The 15,989-nt window shown below is 39.5% G+C and overlaps 2 protein-coding genes across 7 annotated transcripts in view; both read left to right on the plus strand.

The window, feature by feature from the left end:
• SLC35G2 (solute carrier family 35 member G2) overlaps positions 1-6,954 on the plus strand; it is a 59,090-nt gene extending 52,136 nt beyond the window's left edge. The window contains exons 1-2 of one of the 2 annotated variants that reach the window (XM_078146774.1): positions 2,764-2,911; positions 4,285-6,954. In XM_078146774.1, coding sequence (XP_078002900.1) covers positions 4,303-5,541 — 1,239 coding nt within the window. In that variant the 5' untranslated portion in view covers positions 2,764-2,911; positions 4,285-4,302 and the 3' untranslated portion in view covers positions 5,542-6,954. Of the gene's footprint in view, positions 1-2,763; positions 2,912-4,284 lie in introns of those variants that run through there. The other variant, XM_020986101.1, reaches the window with a different exon arrangement.
• A 2,659-nt stretch (positions 6,955-9,613) lies between these two features.
• Positions 9,614-15,989, plus strand: part of NCK1 (NCK adaptor protein 1) — a 78,450-nt gene continuing 72,074 nt past the window's right edge. Inside the window, exons 1-3 of one of the 5 annotated variants that reach the window (XM_078146775.1) lie at positions 13,427-13,653; positions 14,336-14,396; positions 15,884-15,946. The gene's annotated coding sequence lies outside the window, so the exon portion shown is untranslated. Of the gene's footprint in view, positions 13,151-13,426; positions 13,654-14,335; positions 14,397-15,883; positions 15,947-15,989 lie in introns of those variants that run through there. The other 4 variants (XM_078146777.1, XM_078146778.1, XM_020986105.2 and 1 more) reach the window with 4 other exon arrangements.

Consider the following 15,989-nt stretch of genomic DNA (forward strand, 5'->3'; position numbering starts at 1 on the left):
ATTTATCTAGGCTTTTTCCTCTCCTTTTAAATTTCAATTCAATTCAGCAAACATCAAGCACTTTCTGTGTGACAAGCAGCTTCATATTCTCCTAATGATAACAGTCTACCTTCCACCAATTTAGAAAGAAGGAAATTGGCAGTTATCTTTAAAAGAAAAGGCATAACAGGAAAACAGACTACAACGGATTAAGAAAAGAATTGCTGGGTAGGAAGCTGAGGCAGCAGGTGTAGACCAAATATGGAGAAGTTTATTTTCAAAAGGAAAGACAGGAAGAGGACGATAGCTTAAAAAAGGGCTATGAGATCCAGTGAATGGTTTGTTTTGTTGTTGTTGTTGTTGTTGTTGTTTTCTTAAAGAGAAGTGAGACCTGGACATACATGAAGAGGGAAGAGAAAAGAGAAAAGAAGCCACCAAAGAAGAAGCATGATAGAGTGGAAAGTGTGCAAGATTTAGAGTCAGAGGTCCTTTGTTACAATCTTGAGTTCTGACCCTATCTCTGTGACCTTGGGCAAGTCATTTATTCTCTCTAGGCCTCAATTTCCTCATCTGTAAAATGAAGGGATTGAACTAGATGACCTCTAAGGCCACTTTCAGCTCTAAATCTATCATGCTCTGATCATTGTGTCCTAAAGCCGGTATTCTGGATGGACTCTGGAATAAAAGGTGGAGGTAGAAATTTCAGGAAAGAGAAACAAAACCTCTTTATTTGAGATTAGAGAGAGGAGTGAAACGTAAAAAAAAATAATAATATGTGAAAGTGAAATGAAGGTATTTGAGGAAGCTAATAGGGATGGGCTTTATTTATTTTTTTTTAAGAAGTAAAATAGGTAACCCCGAGGTGGGATACAAGATAGAGACAGAGGATTCATTTCTTAAGCAGAGAAAATGTTTGGAGTACTTGTTATCAACAATGTCAACAAGCTATAAATAAGACAATACTGAGAAACAATGAGAGTTAGATGAAATTGGAGAACATCAATCTTCCTTCAGCCAGGTTTGTGTGTCTTTTCTAGTTAATCTTGTCAGTGGAGGAGGAAGGGAGAAAGTAGAACATGAAAGGGACCAAAATTGATGTAATAGGCTTGGCATGAGGGTAGAGTGCTAAAGAGATCAATAATGAAGTAACTTACCATGGATTTTAGGTTTAGGAGGGAGTCCAGTGTTGACAGAATGAGGCAAATGGACTGAATGAGCTTGAGAGTACCTGACTGATTAAATATCAAATTGAGGTTAGAAAAATAAGTTTGGTTGGTATGATGAAGGAACAGAAGAGATATTTGTGATCAAAGATGGAGAAGTAAATGCCAGGATTTCAGAGGTGATACAATCCCCTGAAATGACAAGCCTCAGAGTTTACTGATTTATATTATTTATGTAATACTGATTTATAGCTGATGTGGAATAAAAAAGGTCTGAAGAGTTAGAAGTAGGATAAGAGGCCATGAGATTCAAAAGTCTGAATACTCATCAAAACAGATATTGAAATTGCTGAGGATGACTGTAGGGAACAGGAGAAGAAACATGAATTCCCATCCTAATTGCTCCATTTCCTTTAAGAAGGGGGAAACAATTGATAAAAGTTGACCTCTCAATGAAAGAGGGCAGTGGAGGATGTGCTGTTATATATAAAGGGTATTTTATTACTATTGTAGTGTGAGTTCTATGGGGCACAATAGAAGGAGGCAGAGGGGTGATAGAGGCAAATAGGGGGAGGGTTCACTAAGGGTATGAAAAAAATGAGAGTTAAAGTGGAGGCAACAGAATACAAGTTTAGTGGCCAAAGTGGCTGATGAGAAGAATGAGGTAACGAAAGCTTTCAAGTGAAGGGCAGAATGTTGGGGTGGGGAGGGAGTAGAGGGAGTCCTGAGGTAACAGGATATGGTTACTTACGGAGTATGGGTAACTAAAGAATACTGGACTGGATTCACTGAAAAGAATGGGCTGGAATGGTTTGGTCTGGGTAAGGTTTGGGTAAGGTACACAGACAGTCCATGATATAATCTAGCATTCCAAATTGGATGTTAAACATTTTTTTTTCTCTCCTGGCTGGATATTTAGAGTAGTTTGGTTTTCTCTGTGTTATTCCCTAGTGGAGTGTCACCAAGAATAAGTTTCAGAAAGATCCTCTTTTTAAATTATTATTACAAAGTGAAATAGATTTCCAGCTGAAAAGTAACTCCCCCCTTTTTTTTGCTCCTTAGAGGAGATACCTGAGCAACAACTAAGGTAATTTGCCAAGAGTTTCCTTTTCTCCTTCTGCTCATCTCATAGCACTCAGATGTTTTTCTTCATGTCTCTTCCTTCCCCTCTGTCTCTCATGAAGAGGTGGCTCTCCTCTACATGCACCTGTGATCCTATTCCATCCTGTCTTCTCCAGAACATTACTCCTTCTTTCATCTTCACTCTCTCACTAATCTTCAAACTCTCCTTTTTTGCCTTCCTTTGAATACCTAGAGCACTTAATAAATGCTTGTTGACCCATATGAAATTCAGTACTAACTCTGTTACTTGTGTGACCTTAGGCAAGTCACTTAATTTTCTGAGCATCATCTTCCTCATTAGTCAAATGAAAGGATGGACTAAATGGATAGTAAGGTCTTTTCCAGCTCCAAATCCTATTAATCTATTTGAAATAAAAAAATAAAAGTAATTCCAAATTAGAAACAAATTATCACTCAGACTCACAGCAGTGTAGAATTTGAATGATAGTAGGATCATAGTTGTAGAACTAGAAGGGACCTCAGAAGCCATTTAGTCAACATTTACATCTTAATTTTATAGATGAGAAACCAGAGGCCCATGGTCACACAGACAGTCAACATCTGAGGAGGGATTTGAAGGACCAAGGGCCTCTAACTCCTGAGTTAGCATCCTTGTCTTTCCACTATATCACACTGCTTCCTAGAAGGTCAGTTCTTCCTAGCTTTCTTATAATTCTTATAATTAATAACATCCAAATAAGACAAAATATATATATAAATAATGGATTATATATATACATATATGTACATATATATATAATGAATAATGGGACACTCCCAATTATATATAAAATATTTCAACGGAATATGCTACAGAAGCTTTCATTATTTCTGATTGCTCTTCACAACACTTCACACATGGTACAATTCCACTTTCAAAACCATTTATTTATTAAGTGCTGACTTAGCAGGCAGGTTTCCTCAGCAAATCTAAACACATTGTGTTTATCCAATTATCTTGCCAGGGCTTTTGGCACTTAGTCTGAAGTCTTTTACTAATTTATTGATTAATTGGGATATTCTTAAATATTCTTACAAGGCATTGTGCTGGGCAATAGGAATACAAGATATAAAATAATTTTTTTTTTAGCAATTGGGGTTAAGTGACTTGCCCAGGGTCACATAGCTAGTAAGTGCCAAGTATTTGGTTTGAGGCTGTATTTGAACTCGGGTCCTCCTGACTTCAAGGCCGGTGCTCTGTCCACTGTGCCACCTAGCTGCCCCAAATATAAAATAAAATTAAACAAAAAGAAAAAGACTCTGGCCTTAAGACTTTACATTCTAAAGGAGCGATACAATGTGCACATTTTTCAAATGCATATTTCACATTGCTGCCAATGTAATATTCCTAGAGCTAGGGTCTGATCATGTCACTTTTCTCACCATAATCTAGTGAACTAAGTAGAATCTAACTCAGGGAGAACCAGGCATGCAAATATCATTACTAGTTATTCAACACACATAGGTGTAAGATTTCTTTATGTACGTCCCAAGTATGATCTTGGTATATCCAATGTTTTCAAGAAGGAATGAGAGAGTGATTGGGCATTTGGAACTTATAATACAGACATAATGGACCCAACAGGAAAAAGAAAAGGTTTGGTATAATTTGCTATTTTTAAAATGTATTTACCTTGCAGGGTGGGGAGTGGGGCTGCATAAAGTGAGATTAAAATTTGGAATGAGAATATGTCCAGTAAGGAAAAGATTAGATAAGTAAGGGTTGAAGGTAGACCAGAATTGTTGATGTAAAGAAAGAAAGATCTAGAGTGCTAAAGAAAGACACTATAGGAGATGACTAAGGTAGGAGGAGAAAAATGGGTGACTCATTCCATAGAGTTCATGGTTCTTAAAGGCAAATTTAGCTAGAGACTTTTCTGCAATCCCTACTACTGCCAGTTCACTTATGATATAACAGCTATTTCTCCGCCAATGAATTGATATATAGATATCATATTGATTAAATTTTCAACTGAGCAAAAGCATAAATCTATTTTTTTCTTTTTTTATTCATGTGCAGATCTATTTATCTGAAGAAATGGATACCTCTCCCTCCAAAAAATATCCTGTTAAAAAACGTGTGAAAATACACCCCAACACAGTGATGGTACAATATACTTCTCATTACCCCCAACCAGGAGATAGTGGATATGAAGAAATAAATGAAGATTATGGAAACTTTATGGAGGAAAATCCAAAGAAAGGACTTCTGAGTGAAGTGAAAAGAAAAGGAAGAACTTTCTTTGGGACCATGGATAGTCGAACCCCACCAACTGAAGACCCAAAAGTCAATGAGATTGAACAATTTCACAGCTTTGCAGAAAGAAATATTTTTCAGTCTAGAAAGACTTGGATAGTGTTGTTTGGATCTGCTTTGGCTCATGGATGTGTGGCCCTTATCACTAGACTTGTTTCTGATCGTTCCAAAGTGCCATCTCTAGAACTGATTTTCATTCGATCTGTCTTACAGGTATTTTCTGTGTTGGTTGTGTGTTACTACCAAGAACCCCCTTTTGGACCCAGAGGCTATAGACTGAGGCTCTTTTTCTATGGTGTATGCAATGTCATCTCTATCACCTGTGCTTATACGTCTTTCTCCATAGTTCCTCCTAGCAATGGAACCACTATGTGGAGAGCAACAACCACTGTATTTAGTGCTATTTTAGCCTTCTTGCTGGTAGATGAGAGAATGGCTTACATTGATATGGCCACAGTTGTCAGCAGTATCTTGGGTGTTTGCCTTGTCATGATTCCCAACATTGTTGATGAAGAGAACTCTTTGCTGAATGCTTGGAAAGAAGCATTTGGCTACACCATGACAGTAATGGCAGGACTGACCACTGCTCTTTCCATGATAGTATACAGGTCCATCAGGGAGAAGATCAGTATGTGGACTGCCTTATTTACCTTTGGTTGGACTGGGACAGTCTGGGGAGTATCCACTATGTTCATTCTTCAAGAACCCATCATCCCATTAGATGGAGAAACCTGGGGATATCTCATTGCCATATGCATCTGTTCTACTGCAGCTTTCCTGGGAGTTTATTATGCATTAGATAAATTCCATCCAGCTCTGGTTAGCACAGTGCAACACCTTGAGATTGTGGTGGCTATGATCTTACAGCTTCTAGTGCTACACATTTTCCCCAGTGTCTATGATGTCTTTGGAGGGGCAATCATCATGATTAGTGTTTTTATCCTTGCTGGTTATAAACTTTACTGGAGAAAGTTAAAAAGGGAGGACTATCAAGAGATACTAGATTCTCCCATTAAATAAGACTTGATTTTCATGTTCTGAATCGTTTGAATTATGTGCACTGCCATGTTGTATTCATGTATCAATGTTTTTTTGTGTTGTATAATGGACAGAGTTCTATATAATATATAGTTGTAAAAAGATGAAAAATATGCAAATGTAGAAAGATTTATATTAGTCTAAAATATTATAAATGCAAATATTAAATATGTGAAATACTGTGGACTTCGGTCTTTTTAAAAACACCTATTAGTTGAGGGATAACTGTTATAAAAGTACCCTAGCCTTAGTTATCATCGATTTCTGCACTAATAGAAATTACAAGAAAATGTAAGCTTACTGAAATTTATAAATTAGAAAAAATTAAATGGTATCATGGCACCTTTCATAGCCATAGTTGTTTCAACATTATACCTGAATCTCTTCATATACACAATGTACATTCCTGAAAAGCTGGCTGTAAAAAGAGGTTCTAATTATAAAACCTGATTTTTCCCACTGATTAGCATTATTAAATTGGAAATTGGCAGTACAGAGTAGGGGACTGATGTAGTGTGATTGGGGTCAGAAGGTAGTGGGGAAGGGAGGCTTTTCACTGATTTAACTTAGGTTACAGTAAGTAAAAGACACAGCAAAAACCTGCAGGGTCTTTCCTTTGTCAGGGTTGCCATGACTAGTGGAGGAGCATGCATTAGTCTTTGCACAGACATTGTGGATCCAATGCACTATTCTGTTGCTGAGGCAGTGTTCTTTTCCGTTTAGCTTCACAGGTTTACAAATCTCTCCTGGCTACTGCCCTCTTATCTTGCAAGAGAAGGAATGCTCCAAGCAACTGGCAGAGATGCCAGAAGTGGAAATAGCAAAGGAGTAAATTAATGTGGCATGTTATTTAAAGATTTTCCTCAGGGGAACCAAAAAAGTCTCAAAGGCATATTTTAATGTGTCATAATGCATTTGTTCTCCACTCTTATTAATTCAGTTAAAACACTGTTCTGTCTATTGGATTTGCACGGATAGGATATATCAATAATAGTAGAAACCTTACAACGAAACTTCAGCCCACAGTTCACTTTTTGAAAATGAAATGAGAATGCAGAGGTGTTCCTTATTCTACAATAATTAATGGGTTGTCTGACTTGCCATAATAATGCTTTATTTCAGATATTTAATCCTGCTCATTTCAACTTTCAGTTGACAGCTGAGTTCCCAGAAACAGAATGAGGTCATAGAAAACTCACTGAACTGTGAGTCAAGAGAGTTGGGTACTTATGCCAGATGGTTACTTTTTTGATATGTCACAACCTCTCTGGGACTCAGTTTCTACATCTGTAAAATGAAGGGGTTCAGGTAGATGATATCTCCCCCCCACCAGTTTTAAAACTCTTTGATTCCTGCCTTGGAACTTTAAATAAATAAAAATATTAAAAAAACAAACTCAACATTTTTCTGAATGAGGTGCATTTAAGATACTTTTAACTAATAAATGCTCGGTTGATTTTCTCACCCTTTCAAGTCTGAGCCAGTAGGGAAGGGAGTGCAAAGCTGTCTTACTTTAAGTACCATTCTTCTAATACTAAAATTTGAATTTGCAAAATATCTGAAGTTTACAAAATCATTGTTCACTCTATAAAGAGAATCACCAGGCAGCCAGGTGGTAGAGTGGGTAGAGTGCAGAGCCCAGAGTCAGGAAGATTCAGTTTCCTGAGTTCAAATCCAGCCTTAGACACTTACTAGCTGTGTGACTTTGTGCAAGTCACTTAACCCTGTTTGCCTCAGTTTCTCATCTGTAAAATGAGCTGGAAAAAGAAATGGCAAACCACTCTAATATCTTTGCTAAGAACTCCAAATGGGGTCACAAAGAGCCGGACTCAAATGAAATGACTGAACACAATAAAGGGATCCACCACAGATTTCTTCTGAAAAGACCTCTTTACTACTGAACTTAAATTATATGTTCAAAAATTTAATTTATGACCTGTTAAAGGGTACATTTATTTAATCATTCAATAAATGTTTATCAAATAGATATCAATTTGACATTAATAATATTGATCTAGTTATTTATTTATTAAGCAAAAACACTGTGCTAGGTACTATGAAGGTTACAACCAAGAATAAGAGGAGTGGTCCTGTGCTTAAGGTATAAATAGTCTTATTTGGGAAACAAAACATATTCATTAAAGTTAAAATAATTTACAGCTGTTTTTGCATTTTTGTTGGTAGATGGATGAATGGCTTACAGCTACTTGGCTCCTACTGTCAGTAGTGGCATCTGTGGTGATTGCCTTGTTGTGATCCCCAATACCAATGGGAGTTCTTTGCAAAGTAAAATTAATAACATGAATGAAGTGCCATATGAATGGTACAGATAATCAGTGCCATTGGAATTTGGAATGTGAGTGATCAATGTGGGCTAGAATAGACTGAGAAGTCTTCATGAAGAGGTAAAGCTAGACAGATGGGAGAATCTGGATGGGTAGAGAGGAGAAGGAAAAGCATTACACATTGTGAGAGGAAGAAGTAGAAATATGAAAGGTGTATCTGAGAGAGAATTAACAAACCAATCTGGCTGGGTCATTTTGTTTATGTGGAAAAGATAAAATTTGGAAAGGTAGGTAGAGGGCAGATAGTAGAAGGCCTTAAATGTATATTTTCTTAGGGCCAGGGTTCTCAGACTAATCCTTTTGTTATTTAAGGTATATTATGTTGTTCTTTGTTCTATAATTCAGAAGAATATGAATTCTGGCTAACAAACTTGGTGAAATAAAGGACTAGATAATAGTACAAATATATTAAGTGCTATTAATTTAGAGGATAGTGATAGGTAGTACACCTGTGATTTCATGGTTATAGGGAATTTCCTGAAGAAAGAAACTCCCTCTATCAAGTCAGTTGGCACTGTCTCTAAAGTTTATAGTCTTAGAGAGTTGTCCAGAAGCACCGAGAGGTTAAATGACTTACCCAGGGTCACAAAGTCAGTCTGTATAAGAAGTGAGACTTAAATCCAGGTCTTCCTGGGTTTAAATTGATTTTAAAAAGCAGAAAATTTGGATTTGAGAACATTGCTTTAAACAATGGGGAGGCATTAAGTATTTTTTTAGTATTATTATTGTAACACAATGAAAACCATACTTAGTAAGATTAATGTAGCATTGACATGGAGGATGGAAAGAGTGACACTAGACAGTGGACTAGTGAAACTAGTGATAGCTTCATATAATGGAAAAAACTTGGGATAGAGTCAGAAGACCTGAGCTCTGGGCCTTGATTTGACATTAACTAGCTGTGACATTTGGCCATTTACAGCCTCTCTGAGCTTTAGCTTCTTCACTTGTGAAATGAAGAGGTCAGACCACATTATTTCATAAGTTACTTCCCGTTCTATAATTCTGTGATTGTAAACTAGCTAGGATGACTATTAAAATAATTCAGATGTGGGACAACATAAAGAATGCTGAATTTAGAGTCAGAAGATCTGGGTTCAAATTCTAGCTCTGCAACTTAGTGCTTGTGTGAGCTCAAGAAAGTTGTTTGACTCCTCTAGGCCTCAGTAGCCTCAACTGTAAAAATGAGAGGGTTGGATTAGATGACCTTTAAGGTCCCTACCATCTCTAAATCTTTGACCTCCTGCTCCTATGATAAAGTATGAAAAGGGAAGGAAAGCTTCAAGGGAAAAAAACTGAACTTAAGACCAAGAGACCCATGGATTCCAATTCCTTCTCACTTACCATTAGCTATGTTATCTTTAAACAAGTCACTTAATTTCTCTGTGTCACAGACTCATCTGTAGAACAGGGATAATATTAAACATACTACCTACCTCATAGGATTATTGTAGGGAAAGCTCTTTGTAAATCTTATATAAACTTACATGAATGGGTTTTTTTTTTTGAGACATTAGGCAGGAAGAATCACAGGTTCAGGTTAAGCACAGGTTAAGTGTTTAGCTGGATATACACGGCAAGGGAGAGGTTGCAAGTCTTTATGAAGGAAAAATGATAGTGCTATTGATAAGAGTAGGGAAGACTTGGGGTGGCATTTTTTGGAAAAAAATGATAAATTCATTTTCAGTTCAATTCAACAAACATTTATTGAGCATATGCCTACCATGTGCAAAATAATCTTGAACTTGAGGTGATGGCAAGATAGCCATGTAGTTTAGAGGAGTACTGGAAACCTCTTTTTGGAAGCCATTTACATAGAAGTTATAATTGAAACAATGAGCATGGCTAAGTTGTATGAGATACAGTATACGTAGAGGCAAGCAGGGGGCCTATTCCTGAACCTTGAAGAAAGAAGAAAAACAAGATAGCAGGAGAAGAGTTTCAAATAGGGGGTAGTTAACTGCTGGAGGGCAAACTGGGCATGAGAACTGATCAAAGGTCATTAGATGTAACATTTAGGAGATCATTGATGACCTCTGAGAGATAAGTTAGAGCAGAATGCTGAGGGCAGAAGGTAATAATAATTACACCTGGATAGAGCTTTCTTTGTGACAATTCTGTGAGGGTTAATAGTTGAAATATTATTATCCCTAATATGTGGATGGGGAGACTGAGGCCCTGAGAAATTAAACCCATAATCATAAAGGTAACATAAGCCCAGTATTCTTTCCATTATCTTGTCAGGTTTTGGAATGAATAGATGATGAAGAAATAGAAACAGCAGACGGCCTTTGAAGAAGTATGACAGTAAAAGGAAGAAGAGGAAAAGGACACTAGGTAGAGGAGGGCATCTGTTTTATAAACGGCCATATAGGCCTGTTGAATTACACCATATAAAATAAACATTATAGTGTTTTCAAATTTAATAAATTTACAACTGAAATTAATCATTACAAAACACATTAAAATGTAATATTATAAAACATGGGATTTAAATTTATCATTGCTAGACTACTTTCTATTTCATCGTAGGGTTTTAAGAACCTCAGAGAGGGAGGGCCTTAGTTCCATAAAGTGCACCCGGCCTCATTGTTTTCCTAGACCACTTAGTTCCTTCAGTTACTTCCCCTCATCCCCACGTTTCTCTTTTTAATATATCTTTTGTTTTTACATCTCCTGTATTTCTTCTAGCATCCCTCCCTAGCACCTCCTAGAGAACCATCCCATATAACAAAGGATTTTTTTTAAAAGAAAGAAGCAATCAACAAAACTGAATGATACACTGAAAAAGTCTGAAAATATATACTAGGTTTTGTACCTGTGTACTTCCTATTTCTTCAAAGGAACTGGAAGAAATGTCTTATGTCTCTTCTGTGGGACCATGCTTGTTCTTTGTAATTTTGCAACATTCATTTTTGATTATTTTGTGGTGGTTTTTCTTTTCATTCACATTGTTGTAGTTACTGTATATATTGTTTTCTTGGCTATGCTTACTTCACTTTGCATAGTTCATGTTTTTCCTTGCTTCTTTGTAGTCATGAGGCTCCTCCAGTTACTTCTAATTGGTTACTAGCATTTGTCACCAGTGGTCCCACCTCTGAATGAAAAGGTCAAATATACTGTATAATTCAAGGCAAGGAGAAATCAGAAGGATTCCTTTTCTACCTTCCTAACTCCTAGTTCCTGTCACTTATGGATAGCAATGAACATCATCCTAGTTATCCTATAACCTCTTTGCCTTTCAAACCCCCTAACCCCTGCAGGTTCCCTTCTTTCTACTCACAGATCTTTCATTCTGGTGTAGGACCATATCACTTTACACCTGGATTATTTCAATAGTTTTCTGATTGGTCTCCTTGTCTCAAGTATCTCCCTACTAGAGTCCCACTCATCTGTTAGGGTAATTTTTCTAAAGTGTAGTTCTGGCTTCCTTCAAAACTGAGCTCAAATTTTACCATCTGAGGGACTTTCCTGACCTCCCTCCCACCCCTAGAGCAGCTGATGCTTTCCCTTTTCAGGTTATCTTCACCTCTCTATATGTCTTTCATGCACCTAGTTATTTACATATTGTCTCTCCCATTAGAATGTATACTCTTGAAGGCATTTTTTTCTTTCTTTATGTCCCCAGGACTTAGCATAGTACTTGGCACATAATTAACGCTTAATAAATGTTTTTTGACTGTCTACGGCATTTTGGTCAAATAACTTAACCTCCCAGGTCCTCAGTTTTCTGATCTGTAAAATAAGGATGTTAGACTAGCTGACCTCTGAGGTATCTTCTGGGGTCTAAATTTATGCTCCATTGCCTACAATTCTGCAGGGGTGAATTGCCTAGCTCCAAAGCTTCTCTTTAGCTCTGATTTCAACCATCCTCCCTCTCTAGACAGTCCTTACCGCCTAGCCCAAACAGCACTATTCTTGATTGGGGAAGAGGATTCTGATGTGGTATGAATATGGAACAGGCTTAGGAAGAATATGAGATAGGAAAAGAACCCACAAAAGATAATTAAGGGGTAAAGAAGAGAATACTTTGTAAAGGTCTTTACCCCAGAATAGTTCTATTACTTTCAAGTATTACATATTTCCAGTAAAAGTATTCAATGCATAACTCCTTATCTCTTTTTTTTTCCTTTTCCCCTTGCTTTGCCCCCTCCCCTTTCGCTTTTCCTATCTCTTTACAGTGAGGGTCCCAAAGAAGATAAGGGGGCAAAATAAAACAAGAAATAACAAATGCATAGGTAACTGAGACCAGCCTTTAGCAGGAGTAATCTTTCATACAGTTGCTTCTATGAGGGCTGATGTTGGGTGGAGGAACTACAGGATTACAAGAGATGTAGTTTAAATCTTGGCAATTATCAGACATAGAGGAAGTCAGCCCTTAGCACAGTGTTTCACACACAGTAGACTTCTAGTAAATGCTTGTCAACTTGACTTAGGTCCAAATACCTGGGTAAATTATTTAATCTCCCCAGGTCTTAGTTTCTTCACTCACAAAATAAAAGGGACTGGACAAGATGATTTCTAAGGCCCTTCTGGCTCTTAATCCCTTGAGCACGTCCCCTTTAGTGCTGTGCAGTCTCCCAGGCGGTGATACCCATTAAATTTGCAAACCTGGATCCGAGCCAGGATTGTGGGAGAAGGGAAAACAGCAGGCGCCGATGTGGAAAAAAACCCCGGCCCAGCAGGTGCCAGGAGTTGAAATACCGAAAGGATATAACGACCAAGTCACTGATAGCTTTTTCACTTGTCAGGTAAATGTCTTGGCTTCGTTCTCCCGCCAACCCCTGCTTTTTTTTTTTCTTTTTTAAGCAAAAAAGGAAGTTGCTGTTTAGGTTGGAGGTAGTAAGAAGTAAATCTCCCTGGACCACAGGCCGTATTGTTTTAGTTCATATGTTTTTGTTGCTGTACTGGTCGACGAGATGGGGGTGAGAATAAGGGTGCCCGCCTGCCTGGGCTCAACTGAAGATGTGTTCACATTTCCATCTTCGCGACCTACTCCTTCTACCAAAAAGCTCGACCGTCCGGACTCTCCCCAGGTGGCCTAGAATGAAGATACAGCAGACTCTCTGCCCCGGTGCTGCAAGGGCCACCCAGTGCGGACACAAGCCAAGGTCAGTGGTGCAGCCATTGGGGAAGAGAGGACTGAGAGCCCAAAGGAACTATCAGACCCAACTAAGGAACGATGAAGAAGCAGCTTGCTGCCCTGTCTCGGTTTTCGCTCTTACCGCCAGACGGAGAACCGCAAGGTAAGATACTGAGCCAATGACATCTGGCTCCTCCAAGCCCCAGCCACCACTAAGGCTCCCTCCCAACGCGCGCGCGTGCCCGGCGACTTTGATTGACAGACAGCTCCGCCCAATCCCCTCCCACTTTCTGAGCACTCCTCGAGTCAGCGTTTTTGAGCCAATCTCCTACAGCCAGGCGGGAGTTTCCTGGGGGCGGGGTGCCGAGCTGGGGCGGGGTAGGAGGAGCCAACCAAACGGATCGGAGCGAGGCTGCCGCGGGCGGGGGCCAGTGAGCACCGTGCGCGCGCCCGTGCGCGCTCTTCTTCCCTCCCTCCTTCCCTCCCTCTCGCCGAGGTGCCCCTCCCCCTCCCTCTCGGGCTAGAGCTACGCGGCGGCGCCGAGGCCTCCTGCCCGGTAACTGCCGTTCCCCCATCCCCCATCCCCTCCGCGGCGGTGGCAGCGATAGCGGATTCCTCCTCCCCTCCGGCTCCTCGGCTGAGCGGCGACCGCGGCGGCCCTGCGGGGTAAGTGCGGGGCCGGCTCGCGGGCAGGTAGCCCGACTACCCTGAAGTTGGCCCCGGGTGGGGGGAAGGCAGGGCTGGGGGCCCGGCCGGGTTCCCAGCCAGACTGCAGACAGCCGTTCCCCGCCCCCTCCCTCTCTCGCCTCGCAATTCCCCCCTCCCCCGCCCTCTCTGGGCTGCTCGCAGGCCTCCTCCCCGCCCTGTCCGACCGTTCATCCATTCGTCTGTCCCTCCCTCCGTGTCAGTATCGGTCACTCCTAGTCCAGGGGCGAGAGGTGCCAAGCCTCCGCCCGTCTGGGACCATCTGGGGCTGGAGACGAGTTAGTCAGTCAGTCAGTCAACAAGCGTTTACTGAGGGCTGGGTACTGTGCTGAGCGCCTGGGAATCAAAGAGTCAAAAACCAAACCAAAACAACCCCAAATTCCCCAAACACACGCACGGTCCCCGCTCTCCAGGAGCTTCTTTTCCTACGGAGAAGACAGTATCTAGGTTAGGGGTCCTTAACCTTTTTTTAAGCCCCTTTTGGGTCTGGGTCTTAGAACCCCTTGTCGGAACAATACTTTTAAATGCATGAAAAACCAAGACTTTGCAGAGGAGACCAATTATATTTAAATAAAGTTATAAACATATTTTTGAAAAAACTAAATTCACGGACCCCAGATTAAGAACAGCCCTTTTCCTCTAGGTACATACCTGCGAAAGACAAGCGTCTGCGAAGTCAAACTGAAAGGGGAAAGCATTAGCAGGTAGAGGATTTAAGAAAGGAGTTTTGATAGGGGAAAGATTGTGTGCCAGTTTTTCTTTTCAAAAGTTCTGTTGTATATCTATTTTAAAATCAGAAATATAGTATGCTATCCTGGGAAAGAAGGGGAAGGTGAGGATGGATATGATAGGGGAACTTACATAGGTTTATTGTGGTTGAAGGGAGTTTGGAGACTTGCTCCCTTTTGGGAAATGTAAACCGTCAGAACTGGCTTTTACTTCACTCCCCCCCCCCCGGCAGTCTTTTTTGTTATTTGTTTATTTATTTGTTTTGGTGGATCCTGAGCCCCCAATACATTTATCACTAGTGGAAGGCATGTTTCATTGAAATAGTGCCACAAAACTTCCTTGGTGGATGTTGTTTAAGGTGTGTACTTTTATTTGGTAGTGTAGATTGGGAATATGTCATTTGATAGATGCTCTTGATGCACCTATTGTGAGTTTTGTGTGTCTTTGCATAAAAGTTAAGCTTAGTACCAGAAACTTGGTTGTAGACTAAAGTTCAGAGGAATTGGGAAAAATGATTTAGGGCTAAGAACTCTACCAAAGGAGTCCTGAAAGAAACAGTGGGATTTGCAAAAGAATAATTTAAAAGTGATGTGTTTTTTTTACTTTTAGCCCTACCTAGACATTAGGTAACTCTAGATGATAGGTCACCTAAAGTCGAAAACAACAGTGCACTGGATCTAAAACAAGAGGAACTGCATTCATATTCAGACTCTGCCACTTACTATCTGCTTATCTTCTAGGAATTTATTTTGACTTTTTAGACAGTATCCTCATCATAAAATGAGGGCATTAGACTAGAAAAACTAAGGTCCTTTTCAGCTGTCTTTTTATGATTTATGATGCTAAAACTAGAAGGCCTTGGCAGAAGATAGGAATAGAATCATATGTGAAAGAAGTCTCAAGTGGTTTTGCCCTATGTAATTTATTAATTTTCTGAAGAATTGAGTGTCAAACAACAAACACTTATGAAGTACCCACTTTGTGCCAGGCACTGTGCTAAGCACCTATTAATTAATAGCTTATTTTTGTATCATTTTTAAGCACCAAGTCCTTTATAAACCTCACTGTTTATTATTACTTCTAAGGAATACATTATGTAACAGTACTACAACAACAACAACAACAACTACTACTACTACTACTGCTACTACTACTACTGCAGTGTTTTATGTAATATTCCAAAATGGCTGCTTTTAACAAGACTGTAGTCCAAAGGGATGGCAATCCACAAAGAATATTTTTATAGTGTACATTTTACACATTTATAGATAAGCACTACTAAATATCTCAATGACTCCTACTGTATAGTAGGTACTTAATATGAGATTATTTTATTGATAGGAAGCTGTTAAAGTTTATCTTGTTCTATGTTGTTCAGTTTCAGTCCTGTCCAACTCTTTGTGACACCATTTGGGGTTTTCTTGGCTAAGATACTGAAGTGGTTTACCATTTCCTTCTCCAGTTCATTTTACAGAGGAGGAAACTGAGGCAAACAGGGTTAATTGACTTGCCCAGGATCACAGAGGTAAGTGTGTGACCAAGAATTTGAACTCAGGTTTTCCTGACTC

The sequence above is a fragment of the Phascolarctos cinereus genome, unplaced genomic scaffold, assembly GCF_003287225.1.
Source record: "Phascolarctos cinereus isolate Bilbo 61053 unplaced genomic scaffold, phaCin_HiC Scaffold_726;HRSCAF=1367, whole genome shotgun sequence".
Lineage (NCBI taxonomy): Eukaryota > Metazoa > Chordata > Mammalia > Diprotodontia > Phascolarctidae > Phascolarctos > Phascolarctos cinereus.